The sequence below is a fragment of the Salmo salar genome, chromosome ssa02 (assembly GCF_905237065.1).
Source record: "Salmo salar chromosome ssa02, Ssal_v3.1, whole genome shotgun sequence".
NCBI lineage: Eukaryota > Metazoa > Chordata > Actinopteri > Salmoniformes > Salmonidae > Salmo > Salmo salar.
Window position 1 is genome coordinate 50,618,010 of NC_059443.1, and position 23,282 is coordinate 50,641,291.

At 43.1% G+C, this 23,282-nt stretch overlaps 1 protein-coding gene across 4 annotated transcripts in view; it reads right to left on the reverse strand.

Moving 5' to 3' along the window:
* Positions 1 to 23,282, reverse strand: part of LOC106585260 (phosphofurin acidic cluster sorting protein 2) — a 96,240-nt gene that overhangs the window by 16,299 nt on the left and 56,659 nt on the right. Inside the window, exons 7-19 of one of the 4 annotated variants that reach the window (XM_014171299.2) lie at positions 23,064 to 23,147; positions 20,971 to 21,030; positions 16,438 to 16,589; positions 15,866 to 15,959; positions 13,209 to 13,298; positions 11,348 to 11,499; positions 10,375 to 10,507; positions 10,134 to 10,238; positions 5,670 to 5,776; positions 5,222 to 5,376; positions 4,760 to 4,870; positions 589 to 691; positions 90 to 122 (exon numbers count right to left, since the gene is read on the reverse strand). In XM_014171299.2, the coding sequence (XP_014026774.1) occupies positions 90 to 122; positions 589 to 691; positions 4,760 to 4,870; positions 5,222 to 5,376; positions 5,670 to 5,776; positions 10,134 to 10,238; positions 10,375 to 10,507; positions 11,348 to 11,499; positions 13,209 to 13,298; positions 15,866 to 15,959; positions 16,438 to 16,589; positions 20,971 to 21,030; positions 23,064 to 23,147 (1,379 nt within the window). Of the gene's footprint in view, positions 1 to 89; positions 123 to 588; positions 701 to 4,759; positions 4,871 to 5,221; positions 5,377 to 5,669; positions 5,777 to 10,133; positions 10,239 to 10,374; positions 10,508 to 11,347; positions 11,500 to 13,208; positions 13,299 to 15,865; positions 15,960 to 16,437; positions 16,590 to 20,970; positions 21,031 to 23,063; positions 23,148 to 23,282 lie in introns of all 4 variants that reach the window. The other 3 variants (XM_014171290.2, XM_014171317.2, XM_014171309.2) reach the window with 3 other exon arrangements.

A 23,282-nucleotide genomic window follows, 5' to 3' on the forward strand; every position in this document is an offset into this window, starting at 1 on the left:
TTAGACAACAAGGGGTCACAGGTTATATTGGTGGACAAAATGCAACACAGCAGGGGGGCGGGGTCAAACGAAAGGCTGCGGCCAGGTACCTGATGTAAAAATCAAAATACAAGCTTCTCTTCCTTGAATGCAAATGAAAGAAAAAGGTAGAATAACTCAGTGTGGTAAAATGGTACGAGTCGTCGTTGTTCTTTCTTCATGAGTTATGAGTCAACTGTCGCAAAATATGTTCTGTCAAAGTAGAGTTGACATGTTGTTATTCTGTTGGTGCTAATTTAAATAAGCGAATGGGGTCGATGAATGTGATCGAATATGGTTGAAACAAGCAATACTAATGTTGCTTTTTCCAAAGATAAATTAATGAGAATGTAGCCACTAAATAGAAAAATCTGAAGTGTAGAGGGAGCACTTGCTACACAATAGATAATCCAAATATAGTTTATTAGCATAATAGAATAATAGCATACAAAAATATCTACATACATAATATCTACATTTTACCAGACATTTCATAAACACATGCACCAGCGTGCATGCGCACACACTCACCCTTAAATAGCACCCATTCATTCTGCACTCACACCTTACCTTTTCTGTTTGTAGGTGAGCATGGCCTCAGAGATGGGACACTGGTGTGAGACGCTGGCCCCAGCCAGGTACTGAGACACGCGGCCTGCTACATCAATGTTGTCTAGGGAAACTCAAAGTGGAGGGCACAACCTATCATGTTTTTGTTCTTACGCTCTCTTTGTTCTTACACCCTTTTTAAATCCCATTTATTATTATTATTATTATTCATGTATTGTATTATCATTTAACACATACAGTAATGCAACAGTAGAAGCATCAAAATATACTAATATTGTGTGGATGCGAGCATATTATACTAAAATAAATATTCGGTTAACTGCCCTGCAATGAATACCCTGTACATAAATAATAACTTATATATTTTGTAATAATGTTTTTAATAATAAATACAATATTATAATTAACAAACTAGTACATTTTAAGAACAATTAGAAAGACTTAAGCAAATTCGAAGAAAATTATGCCGAAATTCTATCAGCATATCGACTGTAGTACTTGCGCTGCTGAAACACTAGACCACTGTTACTCCAACATCCGGGATACAAGGCCCTCCCCCGCCCTCCTTTCAGCAAATTTGACCACGACTCCATTTTGCTCCTCCCTTCCTGTAGGCAGAAACTCAAACAGGAAGTACCCGTGCTAAGGACTATTCAATGCTTCAAGATTGTTTTGATCACGCAGACTGGGATATGTTTCGGGTAGTTTCCGGGAATAATATTGACGAATATACTGAAACGGTAACTGCCTTTATCAGGAAGTGTTCTGGAGATGATGTACCACTGTGACTATTAAAACCTACCCTAACCAGAAACAGTGGATAGATGGCAGCATTCGTGCAAAACTGAAAGCGCAAACCACCACATTTAAACATAACAAGGTGTCTGGGAATATGGCAGAATACAAACAGAGCAGTCATTCTCTCCGCATGGCAATCAAACAGACAAAACGTCAGTATAGAGACAAAGTGGAGACGCAATTCAACGGCTCAGACACGAGACATATGTGGCAGGGTCTACAGAAAATCAGACTACAAAAGGAAAACCAGCCACGTCGCAGACACCGACGCCTTGCTTCCGGACAAGCTAAACACCTTCTTTGCCCGCTTTGAGGATAACACAGTGCCACCGACGTGACCCGCTACCAAGGACTGTGGGCTCTCCTTCATTGCCGACATGAGTAAGACATTTAAACATGTTAACCCTCGCAAGGCTGCCAGCCCAGACGGCTGGCTGGTGTGTTTACGGACATATTCAATCTCTCCCTATCCCAGTCTGCTGTCCCCACATGCTTCAAGATAGGCACCATTGTTCCTGTACCCAAGAATGCAAAGGTAACTGAACAAAATTACTATCGCCCCGTAGCACTCACCTCTGTCATCATGAAGTGCTTTGAGAGAGTTGTCAAGGATCATATCACCTCCACCCTACCCGACACCCTAGACCCACTCCAATTTGCATACCGCCCCAATAGGTCAACAGATGATGCAATCGCTATCACACTGCCCTATCCCATCTGGACAAGAGGAATACCTATGTAAGAATGAATTTCATTGACTATAGCTCAACATTCAACACCATAGTACCCTCCAAGCTCATCATTAAGCTTGAGGCCCTAGGTCTGAACCCCGCCCTGTGCAATTGGGTCCTGGACTTCCTGACGGGCCGCCACCATGTGCTGAAGGTAGGAAACAACACCTCCACTTCGCTGATCCTCAACACTGGGGCCCCACAAGGGTGCGTACTCAGCCCCCTCCTGAAGTCCCTGTTCACCCACGACTGCGCGGCCAAGCATGCCTCCAACTCAATCATCAAGTTTGCAGACGACACAGTAGTAGGCATGATTACCAACGACGACAAGACAGCCTACAGGGAGGAGGTGAGGGCTCTGGGAGTGTGGTGCCAGGAAAATAAACTCTCACTCAATGTCAACAAAAAAAAAAGAAAATGATTGTGGACTTCAGGAAACAGCAGAGGGAGCATCCCCCCATCCACATCGACGGGACAGCAGTGGAGAAGGTGGAAAGTTAAGTTCCTCGGCGTACATATCACTGACAAACTGAAATGGTCCACCCACACAGACAGTGTGGTGAAGAAGGTGCAACACCACCTTTTCAACCTGGTGAGGCTTAAGAAATTTGGCTTGTGACCTAAAACCGTCAAACTTTTACAGATGCACAATTGAGAGCATCCTGTCGGGCTGCATCACCACCTGGTACAGCAACTGCACCGCCCACAATCGCAGGGTTCTCCAGAGGGTGGTGCGGTCTGCACAACACATCATCGGGGGCAAACTACCTGCCCTTCAGGACTACAGCACCCGATATCACAGGGAGGCCAAAAAGATCATCAAGGACAACAACCACCCAAGCCACTGCCTGTTAACCCCGCTATCATCCAGAAGGCGAGGTCAGCACAGGTGCATCAAAGCTGCTACAGAGAGATAGAAGCTGTTTTTCAATCTCAAGGCCATCAGACTGTTAAATAGCCATCACTAGCAAAGACAGGCTGCTGCCTATATACACAGACTTGAAATCATTGGCCACTTGAATAAATGGAACACTAGTCATTTTAATGTTTACATATCTTGCATTACTCATCTCATATGTAAACTCAGCAAAACAAGAAATGTCCTCTCACTGTCAACTGCGTTTATTTTCAGCAAACTTAACATGTGTAAATATTTGTATGAGAATAACAAGATTTAACAACTGAGACATAAACTGAACAAGTTCCACAGAAATGTGACTAACAGAAATGGAATAATGTGTCCCTGAACAAAGGGGGGGGGGGCTGGTATGGCAGTATGGCTGGTGGCATTGTCATGCTGGAGGGTCATGTCAGGATGAGCCTGCAGGAAGGGTACCACATGAGGGAGGAGGATGTCTTCCCTGTAACGCACAGCATTGAGATTGCATGCAATGACAACAAGCTCAGTCCGATGATGCTGTGACACACCGCCCCCACCGATCTCGCTCCAGAGTACAGGCCTCGGTGTAACGCACATTCCTTTGACGATAAACGTGAATCCAACCATCACCCCTTGTGAGACAAAACCGCGACTCGTCAGTGAAGAGCACGTTTTGCCAGTCCTGTCTGGTCCAGCGACAGTGGGTTTGTGCCCATAGATGACGTTGTTGCCGGTGATGTCTGGTGAGGACCTACCTAACAACAGGCCTACAAGCCCTCAGTCCAGCCTCTCTCAGCCTATTGCGGACAGTCTGAGCACTGATGGAGGGATTGTGCGTTCCTGGTGTAACTCGGGCAGTTGTTGTTGCCATCCTGTACCTGTCTCGCAGGTTCGGATGTACCGATCCTGTGCAGATGTTGTTACACGTGGTATGCCACTGCGAGGACGATCAGCTGTCCATCCTGTCTCCCTGTAGCGCTGTCTTAGGCGTCTCACAGTACGGACATTGAAATGTATTGCCCTGGCCACATCTGCAGTCCTCATGCCTCCTTGCAGCATGCCTAAGGCACGTTCACGCAGATGAGCAGGGACCCTGGACATCTTTCTTTTGGTGTTTTTCAGAGTCAGTAGAAAGGCCTGTTTAGTGTCCTAGGTTTTCATAACTATGACCTTAATTGCCTACCGTCTGTAAGCTGTTAGTGTCTTAACGACCGTTCCACAGGTGCATGTTCATTAATTGTTTATGGTTCATTGAACAAGCATGAGAAACAGTGTTAAACCCTTTACAATGAAGATCTGTGAAGTTATTTGAATTTTTACGAATTATCTTTGAAAGACAGGGTCCTGAAAAAGGGATGTTTATTTTTTTGCTAAGTTTATACACTGTATTCTATACTATTCTACTGCATCTTAGTCTATGCTGCTCTGACACTGCTTGTCCATATATTTATTCTTAATTACATTCTTTACTTAGATTTATGTGCATTGGGTATATGTTGTGAAATTGTTAGATATTACTTAATTATATTGCTGCACTGTCGTAACAAGAAGCACACGCATTTCGCTAAACCCACAATAACATCTGCTAGACACGTGTATGTGATCAATAACATTGTTTTGATGTGACGCATAATGCACCATAATGCTGATAGATGTTCCTAAACATCTGTAACTGCATTTATGAAGCATTATGAGCAGATCCCTATCCTGCATGGTATTATGGCTCATAATAAGCGTTTGCTGCTCCAGCTCTCTGCTGTACCTGATGTTGGGGCTTCCAGTCTGCCGAACAAGTCCCTCCAGCCGGCGTCCATGAAGATGTTGTTGAACTTACTGTCAAACGAAGACATGTGTTTGGCCAGAGGATGAGTGCCTGCAGACGGAGGAGCAGACTGATTAGAAGGCCACAGGAAAACAAAACGGAGTCCAACTTTTCTAGTCCGTATGTTGTTAGCCTGCTATGATACCCATGGTCCTATAGGAGATGTGTTCCTGTAACTATTGTTTCGTGTGCAGTTTTCCATTTGACGTCAATGCATAATTTATGGGAGTCTTGAGTTATGCGTGCAGAATTGTAAATTGGCAATTTTTTTCCTACAGTTTGTGGACTTTTCCAATGCATGAATGATAGTTTCAATTTATCCCCTAAATCTACTGAATTGAAATGGAATTGATGACTAACCCGAACCTCGACTCCATGGCGATTGGCTGAATTGCTGCTTACCGACAGGAATGACCAGGAAGCGGATGTAGCTGAGCCAATCAGGCGTCTTGTTGGCCAGCTGCTCCACGAAGCACCTGAGGATGGTGCTGAGGTAACTCTGGTCCCCGGCCACCGCCACTTTGATGGTGGGGGGTGTCTGGGCGTTGCAGTTACAGCTAGTCAGAGAAGTGGGGGAAAAAACATTATGAGAAACAGTAACTTGTTTCCACTTTATTTTGCGCTGTAATGGAAAGTGCTACCAAAACGTTTCACATATCAAAAATTATACGGGCCTAATCATGATCATCATAAGATCCACTCGCCTTGGTGACCACTGAATTAAAATCCACATTAAAAAGTCTACAAGAAACATTTACATTTTTACAATGAAGCAAAGTTAAAGTGAAATCCATTTGTTTCTCTCAACTACAACCATTGAATTAGAAAGAGGAAGGAAGCGAGTTCTTACAATCTCTGGATCCGGGTGACTATGGTGTTGAAGGCTGCATGGACATCCGCACCAGAGATGGTGCACACGATAGGCTGGCTGTGCTCATGGAGAATCTCAGATAGATACTGCAGGGAGGGAGGGAGGGAATGAGAGACAGAGGGCAGAGAGAGAAAGGGGGTGAAAGGGGTTTCAAGACAGAGGTGAGACGGGGCTTGGGATCAACTGAGCTAGTCAATCAGAAGCCGACGCAAAAGGCCTCAGGTCTGTGTGTGAGTGTACATGCTTCAGAGTTGCATTATGTTTACATAAGCAATGGATTCCCCCTGATTGCTAAGCCTTTCTCCAGCTAGGCTTAGAGATACCTGATCTTGCACATGTTCCAAAAAGGAGTATGTTTGTTGAGTGCACAGCTGATGGAAATGCTACTGATTGAGTAGCATAATACACTATATGTACAGTTTGAAGTCGGAAGTTTACATAAACAAGTTTTAATGACTCCAACCTAAGTGTATCAACCCCTCCACAAATGTCTTGTTAACAAACTATAGTTTTGGCAAGTCGGTTAGGACTTCTACTTTGTGCAATTGTTTACAGACAGATTATTTCACTTAATCACAATTCTAGTGGGTCAGAAGTTCACATAAACTAAGTTGACTGTGCCTTTAAACAGCTTGGAAAATTCCAGAAAATGAAGTCATGGCTTTAGAAGCTTCTGATAGGCTAATTGACATATTTTGAGTCAATTGGGGGTGTACCTATGGATGTATTTCAAGGCCTACCTTCAAACTCAGTGCCTCTTTGCTTGACATCATGGGAAAATCAAAAGAAATCAGCCAAGACCTCAGAAAAAAATTGTAGACCTCCACAAGTCTGGTTCATCCTGGGGAGCAATTTCCAAACGCCTGAAGGTACCACGTTCATCTGTACAAACAATAGTACGCAAGTATAAACACCATGGGACCACGCAGCCGTCATACCGCTCAGGAAGGAGATGCGTTCTGTCTCCTAGAGATGAACGTACTTTGTTGCGAAAAGAGCAAATCAATCCCAGAACAACAGCAAAGGACCTTGATGAAGATGCTGCAAGTAAAAAAAAAAAGATCTATATCCACAGTAAAACGAGTCCTATATTGACATAACCTGAAAGGCCACTCAGCAAGGAAGAAGCCACTGCTCCAAAACTGCCATAAAAAAGCCAGACTACGGTTTGCAACTGCACATGGGGACAAAGATCGTACTTTTTGGAGAAATGTCCCCTGGTCTGATGAAACAAAAATAGAATGGTTTGGCCATAATGACCATGGTTAAAATAATAATGACCCAGGACCAGATATAGCCCTTGCTTCACTCCAGACCTGACTGCCCTTGACCAGCACAAAAACATCCTGTGGCGTACTGCATTAGCATTGAATAGCCCCCGTGATATGCAACTTTTCAGGGAAGTTAGGAACCAATATACACAGGCAGTTTGAAAAAGCTGGCCTTAGCTTTCCTAACAGAAATTCGCATTCCTGTAGCACAAACTCAAAAAAGTTCTGGGACACTAAAGTCCATGGAGAATAAGAGCACCTCCTCCCAGCTGCCCACTGCACTGAGGCTAGGAAACATTGTCACCACCAATAAATCCACCATAATTGAGAATTTCAATAAGCATTTTCTACAGCTGGCCATGCTTTCCACCTGGCTACCCCTACCCGGGTCAACTGCCCTACACCCCCCACAGCCCAAGCCTCCCCCATGGACCCCTACAAATCAGCCGGGCTAGACAATCTGGACCCTCTCTTTCTGCAGAAATTGTTGCAACCCATATTACTAGCCTGTTCAACCACTTTCGTATCGTCTGAGATTCCAAAAGACGGGAAAGCTGCCGCAATCATCCCCCTCTTCAAAGGGTGAGACACTCTAGACCCAAACTTCTACAGACTTATATCTATCATACCCTGCCTTGCTAAGGTCTTCGAAAGCCAAGTTAACAGATTACCGAGCATTTCGAATCCCACAGTACCTTCTCCGCTATGCAATCTGGTTTCAGAGCTGGTCATGGGTGCACCTCAGCCACGCTCAAGGTCCTAAACGTCATCATAACTGCCATCGATAAGAGACATTACTGTGCAGCCGTATTCATCGACCTGGCCAAGGCTTTCGACTCCGTCAATCAGCACATTCTTATCGGCAGACTCAACAGCCTTGGTTTCTCAAATGACTGCCTCGCCTGGTTCACCAACTACTTCTCCGATAGAGTTCAGTGTGTCAAATAGGAGGGCCTGTTGTCTGGACCTCTGGCAGTCTCCATGGGGGTGCCACAGGGTTCAATTCTCGGGCCGACTCTCTTCTCCATATACATCAATGATGTCGCACTTGCTGCTGGTGATTCTTTGATCCAGCTCTACGCAGAGGACACCATTCTGTACACTTCTGGCCCCTCTTTGGACACTGTTAATTAACGTCCAGACGAGCTTCAATGCCATACAACTCTCCTTCCATGGCCTCCAACTGCTCTTAAATACAAGTAAAACTAAATGCATGCTCTTCAATCGATCGCTTCCCCCACCTGCCCGCCCGTCCAGAGTTCTGACTTAGAATTACAAATACCTAGGTGTCTGGCTAGACTGTAAACTCTCCTTCCAGACTCACATTAAGCATCTCCAATCCAAAATTAAATCTATAATCGGCTTCCTATTTCGCAATAAAGCATCCTTCACTCATGCTGCCAAACTTACCCTCGTAAAACTGACCATCCTACCGATCCTCGACTTCGGCGATGTCATCTACAAAATAGCCTCCAACACTCTACTCAACAAATTGGATGCAATCTATCACAGTGCCATCCGCTTTGTCACCAAAGCCCCATATACTACCCACCACTTCGATCTGTACGCTCTCGTTGGCTGGCCCTCGCTTCATATTCGTTGCCAAACCCACTGGTTCCAGGTCATCTACAAGTTTTTGCTAGGTAAAGGCCCGCCTTATCTCAGCTCACTGGTCCCCATAGTAGCACCCACCCATAGCACACACTCCATCAGGTATATCTCACTGGTCACCCCCAATGCCAATTCCTCCTTTGGCCGCCTTTCCTTCCAGTTCTCTGCTGCCAATGACTGGAACGAACTGCAAAAATCACTGAAGCTGGAGACTCATATCTCCCTCACTAGCTTAAAGCATCAGCTGTCAGAGCATCTCACAGATCACTGCACCTGTACATAGCCCAACTGTAAATAGCCCAACCAACTACCTCATCCCAATACTGTATTTATTTACTTATCTTGCTCCTTTGCACCCCAGTATCTCTAGTTGCACATTCATCTTCTGCACATCTATCACTCCAGTGTTTAATTGGTATATTGTAATTACTTCGCCACCATAGCCTATTTATTGCCTTATCTCCCTTATCTTACCTCATTTGCACACACTGTATACAGACTTTTTCTACTGTACTATTGACTGTATGTTTGTTTATTCCATGGGTAACTCTGTGTTGTTGTATGTGTCGAACTGCTTTGCTTTATCTTGGCCAGGTCACAGTTGTAAATGAGAACTTGTTCTCAACTAGCCTACCTGGTTAAATAAAGGTGAAATAAAAAAATTCAAAAATGGTTATGCTTGGAGGAAAAAGGGGGAGGCTTGAAAGCCGAAGATCACTATCCCAACCGTGAAGCACGGGGGTGGCAACATCATGCTGCAGGAGGGACTAGTGCACTTCATAAAATAGATGGCATCACGAGGTAGGAAAATTATGTGGATATATTGAAGCAACATCTCAGACATCAGTCAGGAAGTTAAAGCTTGGTCGCAAATGGGTCTTCCAAATGGACAATGACCCCAAGCATACTTCCAAATTTGTGGCAAAATGGCTTAAGGACAACAAAGGCAAGGTATTGGATTGGCCATCACAAAGCCCTTACCTCAATCCTATAGAAAAGTTGTGGGCAGAACTGAAAAAGCGTGTGCGAGCAAGGAGGCCTACAAACCTGATTTAGTTACACCAGCTCTGTCAGGAGGAATGGGCCAAAATTCTCCCAACTTATTGTGGGAAGTTTGTGGAAGGCTGACCCAAGTTAAACAATGTAAAGGCAATGCTACCAAACACTAATTGAGTGTATGTAAACTTCTGACCCACTGGGAATGTGATGAAAGAAATAAAAAGGTGAAATAAATCATTCTCTACTATTATTCTGACATTTCACATTCTTAAAATAAAGTGGTGATCCTAACTGACCTAAGACAGGGAATTTTTACCAGGATTAAGTGTCAGGAATTGTGAAAAACAGAGTTTAAATGTATTTGGCTAAGATGTATGTAATCTTCCAACTTCAACTGTATATGGTAAGAGGGTAATTTCATAGTCTTTATACAATACTGTAATGACGATTTTGTATCTTTCCAATTTATTGATTTCCAAAAAAATTTATATGACCAGATAGTAGCCTTGTTTTTACCACTTAATTAGTCACACCGACCAACACACACACAGAAGTAGACTACCTGGCCCTGCCAGTCTGTGGTGTTGATGAGGATGATGCTCTCGGGGAGCTGCTCGTCAGAGATAAGGATTTGGTTTAGCTGGTCGTACACTGACTTCCTGGGGACCTGGTGGAGAAAGAGGCAAAAGTAAAAGAGATGATCTCTGTATACACATATGTAGATCTTGTACACACACACACACACACACACACACACACACACACACACACACACACACACACACACACACACACACACACACCTGGACAGCGATCCTGGATTCCGGGGATGTCTCGCTGTCGATGCTGCTGGTCCTGTCACTCTGGGCCTTGGAGTTCTGCCGGTCCTTCATGGACGTGCTCCTAGGACGCCTCTGCAGCTTGTTCTCTGTTTTACTGTGGACCACAAACAGGCACGGACCCAATGAAGCACTGAGCCAGGTTGAGCCACTGCTGAGAAATCTTAATAAAAAATGTTTTATTCACAAACACTAAATAGTAGATATGCCTACAGCAGAACTCCTCAGACAATCCTGGCCATCTAATCCTTCTCTTTGACTCTCCCCAGCAAAAGCTTTTCAAGCTTTTGTTCTGGAAGCATTTTATGAGCACAAAATGGCTGCCACACATTATCTTTGTGGTTGCTACAAGCCAGCTACACATTGAATTATCCTTGCATGTACAATGACAAATGTGCAATGTCTATACTAGGCAGATTGCTTATTCAATGGATCTGACTTTGATTCATCAGATGAGTAGAGTCGGTGGAAGTAGTGCTAGGGGACGTCCTTCTGCTGATTTGGTTGTTTATAGATAGGTGTAGTGGGGGAAATCACTGTATGGTGCTGAACAACCAAGACACCAGGTGCTCAATCAGAGAGGTAGACCTGATTCCCCCCCCCCCATCCCATCCCATCAATTTTATTTTGGGCATGTGTCTTATCCAACTCACAGCCTGGAGAGCTACTGCGTTTGCAGGCTTTGTTCCAGCCCAGCACTGACACACCAGTTTCAAATAATTAACTAGTCATGATCAATCTGGATCACAGTTAGTGGTATCAGGTGTATTAGTGCTGGGTTGGAATAAAGCGAGCACACCCATCCTTGTTTAGTCATAGTGTAATGGTTAATAAGCGGTACTGTGTGTGAGACTGTGTGCGTGTGACTGTTTTTGTGCGTGAATGCATAAATGTCATACATGCATGCAAGTGAGCGGTTGTGCTTGTGGGCGGCTACCTCGGCGACATGAGTGTCTGGGACTCGGTCTTGCAGAGTTTGGCCACTGGGCCGGGCAGTTTGTCCGTGCTCAGGTCCCAGCTGATGGGGGTGGGGTTGGGGTTAGCCTCCCCTGGCCCTGTGCCAGCCCTAGTCTCCTCATCCTCCGCGTCCTGTACATAATGGGAGAAATATTCATCAAAATATATTTTCAATATATACGGATGTACAGTACATACTAGGGTATTTCACTCATTGATTGGATTTCCATCCGCTGCACCGTGCTCCCGCTGGTTCATTCCTCTCCCTAGAGATTAATTAACACTTTACTTAACAGTCCTTTTCCAGTTGGTATTGTCAGTGGGAATTCACTGACACCAGAGACACAAGTCATGAAGGCTCACCCTGTGCGAGTTGAGAACACCTGTTTTACAGGTGAACCCAATTATCTGCATCCCACCCTATTCCATTTATAGTGCACTACTTTTGACCAGATCCCTATGGGCCCTAAATTAGTACACTACATTGGGAATATGGTGCCATTTGGAACGCAGCCATTGAGATCATCGTTTTCTCAATTGGATCATGCCCAAGAGGTAGCAACCACAACCAATACGTAACAGATGATGAAATGCACACAGTACCTAGAAATCAGCCATTTCTGTGCAGTGTACCCATTATCAATGCATTTCAATGTGCTGTCATGGTGACCGTGACAACATCACATAACGCCTGGCAGATGTCTGCAAACACATTCACATGAAGCTCTGTGTGTGCATGTAAGTATCATGTGTTTGGCCACTGAACATCCCGTCCTTGGGCCCCAAACACAAGCCCCCTCAGAATCCGTCCCTCCCTCTCTCAAGAAATGCGTCGTCAGGTACTCCTCGTTGCCGGGGTTCAAGGGTGAACAAGTGCAGAGGAGGCAACGGAGCACGAGACACAACGGTGAAGAATAACAAACAGTATGTAAAGCACTGCTCTTCTCACGGACCAATACGTACGCTGACGCCCCCTCTACAGCCAGCTGGACCTGGGCCTCAGAGTGGTGTCGGTGTTTATACATAATGTGTGTGTGTGTACTGTAAATAGTGTGTGTGTGTGTGTGTGTGTGTGTGTGTATGTGTGTGTACACAATGTATGTGTGTGTGCGCGTGCATATATGCTTGTGTGTAATAATGGAGGTCTCTGTGGTAACAGTGTAATGTAATCTTGTTCGCATCAAAAATGGTAGAGTGGAAAATAAACAGATGGAAGCTGATTTATGATCATGGACAAAACAGCAGCGCAGAGAGAGGAGAGAAAAACAACATGTTTAAGAACCTCGGATCCATTTCCCCCATGTCTACCATATTTCCTTCTGTCTACATTTTAGGAATGTTTACTGACAATTGCTGTTTCCATTAGGCCTGTCGTGAGTTTTTTTTTATCCGTTTTTTTATTACTTACATAAAAATGGTTTGATGGAAACATGGTTAGTGAGAAAGAGAGAGAATGGGTAAAAAGAGACGGGTAGAGAGAACGACAGACATCAAATGAGAGAACATGAGTGAGTTGAGGCAGAGACAGGCAAAAACAGAGACGGAGTGGAAAGAAAGAGAGAGGTACTGGAGACAGAGAGGTACTGGAGCCAGAGAGACCGGCCCAGCCATTGATAAAGAGAGAGAACAGGAAAAGAGACAAAGCAAGAGAGAAAGAGCACTTAGGAAGAGCACAAAATATGTTAAGCCTACAGGGATCCTCCAGAGGTTGCCCGGTGTAGAATAAAGTTGTCCTTAGACACCGATCTTGGGTCAGTTTTCCCCCACTTATGGTTAAGGTCAGAATTGGGGGAAGGGAAGCTGATCCTAGAGCTGTACCTAGGGGCAGCTTGCCCACTCACCCCTGCAGGAGACTCCATTCCGGCGCTGTCGTCTATATACTTGGTCCCCATTTGGACTTTGGCCCTGTCCGGGGACAGGAGCTCTCCACCCTAAAAGGAGCAGAACACAGGACGCAGTTACCAAAACCGTCTGCTAGGGGACACCCTTGAGCATATCCTAATTCCATGTAAGAAATCACATGAACTCTATTCAGTGTGTTTTCATACGCGCCAGCTGCCAGCGAAATAGGTGACTACTAACCCTTAGGTGGCTGGCTACCCCTTAGCTATCTACTTTTGTCATGACACAAGCTACATCAGATTTTCAGGAACACACTGTATTCATGACATTTCTATCCGCAACATTCCACATGTTTGCTTACTTAAAGCTGGAATCCTTAATGGTGAAACTGTCACGCTCCTTTGTGATATTACAACAACAAAGAAGTTACTGCAAACAACGAACACTGTTTTCTTCCCTATGACATCATTGCGTGTGGGACAGAACAGCAGAGTATTTACCACGCTCCTCACCGCTTCGTCAACAAAGCAAAAACAACGGCGGTGGGGCGGACAGTGAAACTGTTACCCCTACTGTTGATTCCATCTTTAACGTGTGCCAGGGTCCAACTCTGAAATGCCTTTATCGATACTTCCATAGCTGGTGTCTGCATATTTAATGAGACGATCGATGTTCTATTTTGTGGCAATGTTTGATTCGCTTGAATTTACGACAATTCCTCCTCAGTACAAATCATTTCTGCAGGCCTTAGGACACCGTGCACGCAGAATCGATTGGGCCTTACTCAATATCTGTCCCTCACACTAAGAAATCACCCACACAGTTAAAGTGTCTGGTGCAGCAGTACACAGTACTACCATACATACAATTCAGAGAATATCCAAGAATGACCATATAAAATTCCTGACATATGGATGCCACACATAATTGGCTATTTAAAGGGAATAGCTACACATTTATTCAATCTAAAATGCCTGCATACGGATGCCAAAAATAATTAACTATTTATAGGGATAGTTCATCCAAGCTACAAATGTACCTAATCTAAAATGCCTGGCATATATATATATATATATATATATATATATATATATATATATATATATATATATATGGATGGCACTAATCACAACTATTTAAAGGGATAGTTCATCCTTTGAAATGCCTGGGGCTTCATTTATCAATCATGTGTAGCCACAAATCGGTGTGTAAACGATGCGCGAGACCATTTCCACACAAAGTGTGAGATTTATCACAATGAACGTTTGCTTGAGAGTGTGTACATGTATGCACAGCCATGACCCTGCGTACGCACAGTGATAAGTGGTGGAATAAGGGAACTGCTTGTCAAGCGTAGAATTGGGAAAACACACTGAGTGTACAAAACATTAAAACGCATGCCATTCTGGTGCACATTAAAGTGCTATCCACCCTCGTGCTTTTGGCAATGGGCACTTTTCAGCGGGAGCTTGCAGATCGGTATCTCACATTCCTGGATGAACCAATGTTTCGGATGCAATCACCAGCAAAACAAACCGTAACATACCATTTCCATACACCATCGCACAACAGGTTGAAGTCAAGAGGGGTTTCTTTGCCACCAATGGGTTCCCAAATACGAACGGAGCAATAGACGGCACACACGTCGCATAAAAGCATAACCCTAACGAGTTCAAATAAATGAACAGAAAAGGATTCCAGGTAATGTGATACGTAAAAAGTTTCCTGAATTTCATGGCCAGGTGGAACCCACGACTCGTTCATGCTGCAGAACAGCAATGTTGGCCTATACGCCTACAGGAGGGAACTGTTGAGGATGAATGGCTTATTGGTGAGTGTTGCTTACTCATTTGAAGTATATTTGCCATTGCTAAAGCAACTTGAATTGTCCTCTCTTTGTAGCTATGTTTTCATTTTTACTGGTCAAACCACAACTGAGCAAACCAAATAAAACCTTTTCGTTGTACTCTATTTCAGTCTAGGAAAAGCTTTTTTTCTTCTTTTTTCTTCTTTGCTTGTCTTGGTTGCGCCGTTGTAGGCTATTTCATGGTACGGCGTTGTATATTACATACTGGCATTAAAGGGATGATTTTGCTCATATATGGTTAATTAGGGGTGTTTTGAAATTTAAATAGCCAAGGTTGTGCACAAGCACTGAGACCATTTGGTATTTATCAACAGTTATCGCTTATCGGTGTGTGTATGACGCTCGTAGAATTGTTTGATAAAACACAATTTTACTTTTTGTAATTGTTTCTATGCAATATTGATAAATGATTCCCTTGGCATATATATGGATGTCACAAATCACTACTATTTAAAGGGATAGTTCATCCAAGCTACAAATGTTCCTCATCTTATTGATAGCTAAATAAAGAGTAAACCTGGAGATCTAAATAGACAATGGATCTGCATAGTCAGCAACCTATCCATGTTTGCATAGCTTTAGAGCATTTGAGCATGGTTGGGTCCAAAAAAACTATGGGATCGGTAGGACCTATGTTAGCATTAGCATGCTAATCCAAATTATATTAAAAAGCTAGTTCAGCAGAGTAAAAAAAAAAAAAAAAACATTGTGTGTGTGTGTGTGGCGGGGCTTGTTGTGGCCTTATGCTCCACTGGTAACAAAGCGGAGTGAGTGTGTGTGTGTACTTACGATGCAGGCCAGGTCCCTGGGCTGGCTTTTCTGACAGTGTAGACTCCTGATCTCAGTCTGGGAGCTCGAATGGGACATTCCCTCAAAGAAGGGCCTGAGTGACACAAACATAAAAAAAACATATTTGAAACTTTCACAAAAAATACATACTTGAGAGACAATAACTGTGCTGAGGTGGATAGTAGTGACACTAACTTTGGTACCCATTTCAGTGATGTTTTCATATTAGTCATTCAGCTGCAGTTGTTTCTCACGTTTCTCCCCTGCAGCGACTTTCTTTTCTCTCTCTTTGATTTCATGTACAGTAACAATGCACAAATAAACTCCCCTTAAACACTAAGGAAAATATGCGGGGTCTTCACTTTGACTAGAGTGTGAGCATTATTATATGGGACCCTCTGAGTTTAGCTGCACTCAACATTTTTTTGCGGTCATATTTGAGTGTACGTGTACTGGCGACATGATATGGGGCCCTACTTGAGTTTGGGTATAGCTGTTTGTATTTGGGACATTTTGTGGGGCCTTACTTCAGTTGAGGTGTACAATACTGATAACATTTTGCAGAACCTTACTTGAGTTTGGGTTTGGGCGTGCTGAGGACACTCTCGTTGTCCTCCATTTCAGGGCCGCTGTCACTCTGGTTGTAAACCTCCAGACTATCATAGAGCAGGTCCAGATCCTCCTCCACCTCCTGGGTCTGGTCCACTGGGTCCGAGTCCAGAACCTAGCAACAACAAATGGACAGAGAAATAATCAGTCAGTTAATCTATCAGTCAATCAAGCAATCGATTAATCAGTAAATTTTTCTATCTATCCATCCATCAACCAATCAAATCACTTCCAAAGAGCAAGTAATAGCACACTGTCAAGGAATAACTCCTCTGGCTGATGGAGGTGAAAGTTCAGAGTAGCATTGGTAACTCAGAAAATAGTTGTATACATACACCACCAGTTTGTTAAATACACCACCTTGTTCACGAAAATGGTTCGCTCCTACAGTAGCCATGGCTTGCTATATAAAGCAGGCAGACAGGCATCCGATTACTGTTCCATTGAACATTAGAATGGGCAAAACGAGCGATATAAGCGACTTTGAGCGTGGTATGATCTTCGGTGCCAGGCGTGCCGGTTCCAGTAACTCAGAAACGGCCGGCCTCCTTGGCTTTTCACGCACGACAGCGTCTAGGGTTTACCGAAAATGAGACAAACAAACATCCAGTAAGCGGCAGTCCTGTGGGCGAAAACAGCTCGTTGATGAGAGCGGTCGAAGGAGAATGGCAAGAATCGTGCAAGTTAACAAGCGGGCCACAAACAGGCAAATAACGGCGCAGTACAACAGCGATGTGCAGAAAGGCATCTCGGAACGCACAACTTATCGGTCCTTGTCACGGATGAGCTATTGCAGCAGACGACCAAACTGGGTTCTATCAGCTAAACACAAGAAGAAGCGGCTCCAGCGGGCACGCGATCGCCAACACTGGACAATTGAGGAGTGGAAAAACATCACCTGGTCTGATGAATCCCGGTACCTGTTGCATCATGCTGACGGCAGAGTCAGGATTTGGCGTAAGCGGAGTCCGTGGCCCCATCCTGCCTAGTGTCAACGGTACAGGCTGGTGGCGGTGGTGTAATGGTGTGGGGAATGTTTTCCTAGCACACGTTAGGTCCCTTGATACCAATTGAGCAACATGTAACCTCTATACCTTGTAGAATCCATGCCACGAAGAATTCAGGATATTCTGGAGAAACGGGGGTCCGACCCAGTACTAGATAATAAACTGGCCACTGAGTTTATATATCTTTAGCCATACTGCTATTGTAACAACATGATGAATACATTCTCTACAATAGCAATTTGTTTTCTTTGGAAACATGACAGGTCTCAATGGAGGAAATTGGGAATTTTCCATATTTCCCTTTGGAGTTGACAAACAGCTGCCGTTATTTGGAAAACTGTAGTTAGACTTATGAAGCTATGCATACAACACAGATAATGTTCTTTCAACTAGGAGAGTATTTATATTATTTGTCAATTAGTTCTGAAATGACTTGGAGCACATAACAAAATTGATTTATTTTAGAGGCACAAAACATTTTAATTAATTTCCACAGGCCATACATTACCCGACTTGGTTGTCCGACTTGGTTGTCTCTGGGCCTTTTAAGAATCATTACCGACCGAGATGAGACCAATTAAAAATATCGAAACATCAATTAAAAACTCACTGCTAAGCGATAATAAATCAGCGTTCTGCTGTATATCTTGACATTTTTTTGGTTGCAGGAAAAAAAATATATATTTCCCCTCATATTCTCACTAGTTTATTTATTTTGACTCAAATAGTTTGTGATTGGCTTTTACAAACTATCCCAATGTCTGGATTGGTGCGGCCAATCAAGGTTTCCCACACCTCTGCTACTCTCAACAGTTCCAAGTGAAGTGACACTCAATGAGTCATTTATGAGTATGTAATTATGATTCAATATATTGGCAGGTGCTGAAGCACAACTTTGGGTTAGGTAAGACGAACAATGTGAAACACCGGCTGTCATGGACAATACTTTTTCAACCGGTTTCAAATCATTTATTTTGTCCGACGACAGGATGCATGACAAAGCTGTGACCGGGGTTCAACCAATTGGTCCCTAGAATGTCCTGTCAGTAAAATAAATGTGTTGATCCAATACTGCACATAACCAACCATTAATGAGCCCAGCCAGCCTTGTACACATTGGACCATGGCGTGTCCCCCAAATGGCACTCTATTCCCTACATGGTGAGAAATGGGCCCTGGTCAAAGTAGTGCACTATATAGGGAATAAGGTGCAATTTAGGACATACCAAATGGTACCACAGTTGCCTTTCCTATTTAGCTCACTTCCTGTTTGAAGGAGAGGTAATATTGTTAAGGACTTGGGTGATAAAGGATAGTGGCGCTCTCAGGACGAGACTGGTAGATAGCGAGTGAGGTTAGGTTAGAGACTACAGTGGTATTTCATTAGGATCCCCATTAGCTGTTGCAAAAGTAGCAGATACTCTTCCTGGAGTCCACACAAAACATGAAACATAATACAGAATTACATAATACAGAACATCAATAGACAAGAACAGCTCAAGGACAGAACTACATACATTTTTTTAAAGAGGCAGACATAGCCTACATATCAATGCATACACACAAACTATCTAGGTCAAATAGGGGAGAGGCATTGTGCCGCAAGGTGTTGCTTTATCTGTTTTTTGAAACCAGGTTTGCTGTTTATTTGAGCATTATGAGATAGAAGGAAGTTCCATGCAATAAGGGCTCTATATAATACTGTACACTTTCTTGAATTTGTTCTGGATTTGGGGACTGTGAAAAGACCCCTGGTGGCATGTCTGGTGGGGTAAGTGTGTGTGACAGGTCTGTGTGTAAGTTGACTATGCAAACAATTTGGGATTTTCAAAACATTAATGTTTCGTATAAAAAGAAGAAGTGATGCAGTCAGTCTCTCCTCAACTCTTAGCCAAGAGAGACTGGCATGCATAGTATTTATATAAACCCTCTGATTACAATTAAGAGCAAAACGTGCCGCTCTGTTCTGGGCCAGCTGCAGCTTAACTAGGTCTTTCCTTGCAGCACTGGACCACACGACACGACTGGACATTAATCAAGATTAGACAACACTAGCGCCTGCAGAACTTGCTTTTTGGAGTGTGGTGTCAAAAATGCAGAGCATCTCTTTATTACAGACAGACCTCGCTCCATCTTTACAACCATTGAATCTATATGTTTTGACCATGACAGTTTACAATCTAAGGTAACACCAAGTAATTTAGTCTAAACTTGTTCAACAGCCACACCATTCATTACCAGATTCAGCTGAGGTCTAGCACTTATGGAATGATTTGTATCAAATACAATGCTCTTAGAGATGTTCAGGACCAGTTTATTACTGGCCACCCATTCCAAAACAGACTGCAACTCCTTGTTAAGGGTTTCAGTGACTTCATTAGCTGTGGTTGCTGATACGTATATGGTTGAATTATCAGCATACATGGACACACATGCTTTGTTTAATGCCAGTGGCAGGTCATTGGTAAAAACAGAAAAGAGTAGAGGGCCTAGAGAGCTGCCCTGCAGTACACCACACTTTACATGTTTGACATTAGAGAAGTTTCTATTAAAGAAAACCCTTTGAGTTCTATTAGATCGATAGCTCTGAATCCACATTATGGCAGAGGTTGAAAAGCCATAGCACATACGTTTTTTTCAACAACAGGTTATGGACAATAATATCAAAGGCTGCACTGAAATCTAACAGTACAGCTCCCACAATCTTATTATTATAAAAACAATTCAACCAACCAGTCATTTGTATCAGTGCAGTACATGTCGAGTGTCCTTCTCTATAAGCATTCTGAAAGTCTGTTGTTAATTTGTTTACAGAGAAATAGCATTGTATTTGGTCAAACACAATTTTTTCCAACAGTTTGCTAAGAGCTGGCAGCAAGCTTATATGTCTGCTGTTAGAACCAGTACAGGCTGCTTTACCACTCTTGGGTAGCGGAATTACTTTGGCTTCCCTGCAGGCCTGAGGACAACGACTTTCCTCTAGGCTCAGAAAATAATATGATAGATAGGAGTGGCTATAGAGTCAGCTACCATCCTCAGTAGCCTTCCATCTAAGTTGTCAATGCCAGAAGGTTTGTCATTATTGATCAGTGGGCCCAGCTAACACGCTTAAATCAATTAAATTGATCTGTAAACAGAAAGGGTCAAAGTCAATAAGCTCCATATATTTGGGACGTCATTACCAGATATAATGGTATATACTTTTTGAAAAAAGGGGCTACCTAGAACCAAGGGTTCTTCAGCTGTCCCAGCACTGTAGTAGGAGAACCCTTTTTGGTTGGTATAACTTTTTCACAAAATGGTTCTTTGAGGGTTCTTCGTTGGGTGAAAGTTCTACCTGAAAACAAGAAATGGTTCTCTGACAGGGACAGATGAAGAACACTTTATGAACCTTGTAGCATTCTACAAGCACTTTGAAGCAGTGGCAGATGAATCCCTTGCAGCTTGTTATTCCTATAAAACAGAACAGTTGAAGCATGCAATACTAACCTCATCAGTCACTTTGAATCTCTTCAACAGGGCCACAAACTTCTGTTTGAAATTGGGTTGCTGTAAAAGGAGGGTGAGAGAGAGGGAGGAAGAGAGAGAAAGAGAGTTTGGTGTCAACAAGAGTAGACAAAGAACTACATTTTTTATTCTGACGCAGGACGTAAGCTAATCTTTCAGAGACGTCAGTGTAACCAACAAAGCTGTTGAGAGCTCAATAAATCACAGTGAAGTTAACACAATATACCTTCAGTCTAGTCTTCACCGCCAAATGTTATTACGCTCCGGAGTGGAGTATCCCCTAGGTAAAGATCTAGGATAAGCTTCCCTTCCTCCAATCCTAACAATATTAATTAATTGGGAAAATGCAAAACTGACCCAAAATCAATGTCTAGGGACAATTTCACCCTACTCCTATTAATATTCTTATCTGAAGAGTGGCAGCATCTCAAGTGTACTTGGCTACACCATTAAAAGTCAGTTAATGTTCACATGGCTTAGTGGCTTCGATCTCGGTGACCTTATGTGACTGTGGCGTGTTGCATGATTTACCAAAGGCACATTAGGTCATTGGAGAGAGCCAGACGTGTCATTATTAACAACACCAAGGATTATTGCTTGAAGCAAATACCCGGGCCTAGGGAAAAGGATTTGATAGTGTGCGTTATTTGTGATTTATGTGTGTGTGTCTGTGTGTGTGTGTGTGTCTGTGTTACCAGCTCCCATGTGCGGGTCTCAGTTTGTGCGTGTTGGTGCCTGCTTAATTTGTATCCTTAGTTGGTGTTTTAGTCTGCGTCATCTACACAGTGTTTTGGTCTAAAAGTGGATGTTGAACTCATTCCAGGACAACTCTCCTGTCACTACTGCTTAGCAAAGGATTTAGGATTTAGCAGACTGAAGACATCTTCTGTGCCATCCCAGAAAAGAACAAGACTGAGGAGCAGACCTAACACAGACACACCTTAAAGAGATTACAGTCGGCTTTTGTTGACTGCACCCATTTGCACTGGCTTGGAACTTTCAAGACAGCACACACACTAAACCTAAGCATGCAGTTATCAGGAGTAAGGAATTGGGACCGAAAAACTGTATTGCATTTAAATGTAGTTTGTACTTACAGTGCCTTCAGAAAATATTCACACCCCTTGACATTTCCACATTTTGTTATGCTACAAATTGGGATTCAAATGGAATTAAATGGTACTTTATTTTTTATGATCTATACAAAATATTTGGTAATATCAAAGATTCATTATTTAAAGATTAATGAAAAATAAAACTAATATATATTGATTACATAACTATTCAACCCCCCCAGTAAATACATGTTAGAATTACCTTTGGCAGTGATTATAACTGAGTCTTTTTGGGTAAGTCTCTAAGAGCTTTGTACACCTTGATTGTACAACATTTGCCTATTATTATTTTTGAAACACTTCAAGCTCTGTCAAGATGGTTGTTGATCATTGCTAGGCAGTCATTTTCAAGTCTTGCAATAGATTTTCAAGCCGATTTAAGTCAAAACCAGGCACCTCAGGAACATTCAATGTCGTATTGGTAACTCCAGTGTATATTTGGCCTCGAGTTTTAGGTTGTCCTGCTGAGAGGTGAATTTGTCTCCCAGTGTCTGATGGAAAGCAGACTGAACCAGGTTTTCCTCTAAGATTTTGCCTGTGCTTAGCTTTATTCCGTTTCCGCTCGTGGGCTACCCCTGCCAATAGAATTCTACTCCGTTGTGCTCTGGCTCTACCTAGAACAAAATCACAGACTCAATCTTGCAAAGTTAGATTTGTTTTGTTGCATTGAAAAGGGGCTAATATAATGTTGATTCAATCACAGAAAAAGCTTTAATCTATATAGCGCAAACTAATGGGGCGAACTCAGTGAAGTTCAAATCTCTTACGTCTCTGCGCAGAATGGCATTTCTTCTGAGTGGCAGGCCAGGAGGAGAAGCACGGCCGCTCAGGGCTCTATGCTGGGGCTATTCTCATTCTAGCACTAAAATAAACTTACAAGCTAGGTTTGATGTATATTTGAATGAATTTATCCAACCACATTGTAAAGTTGTTGATATAGGGAGGCTCCCCCATCCTTACCCTTGTCATGGATGTTGTACGAATCATTTTCCTCCGGTTTTTCTTTGGCTTCCTTTGCACATCCTCATCCTCATCGTACAGGTCCTACGAAAGAGAGAATTTTGTGTCATAGAGAGCAGTGTTTTACAACCCATGGGAATGTACTTTTTTGTTCCAGCCCAGCACTAACACACCTGATCATCAAGATTAGTGGAATCAGGCATGTTAATGCTGGGCTAC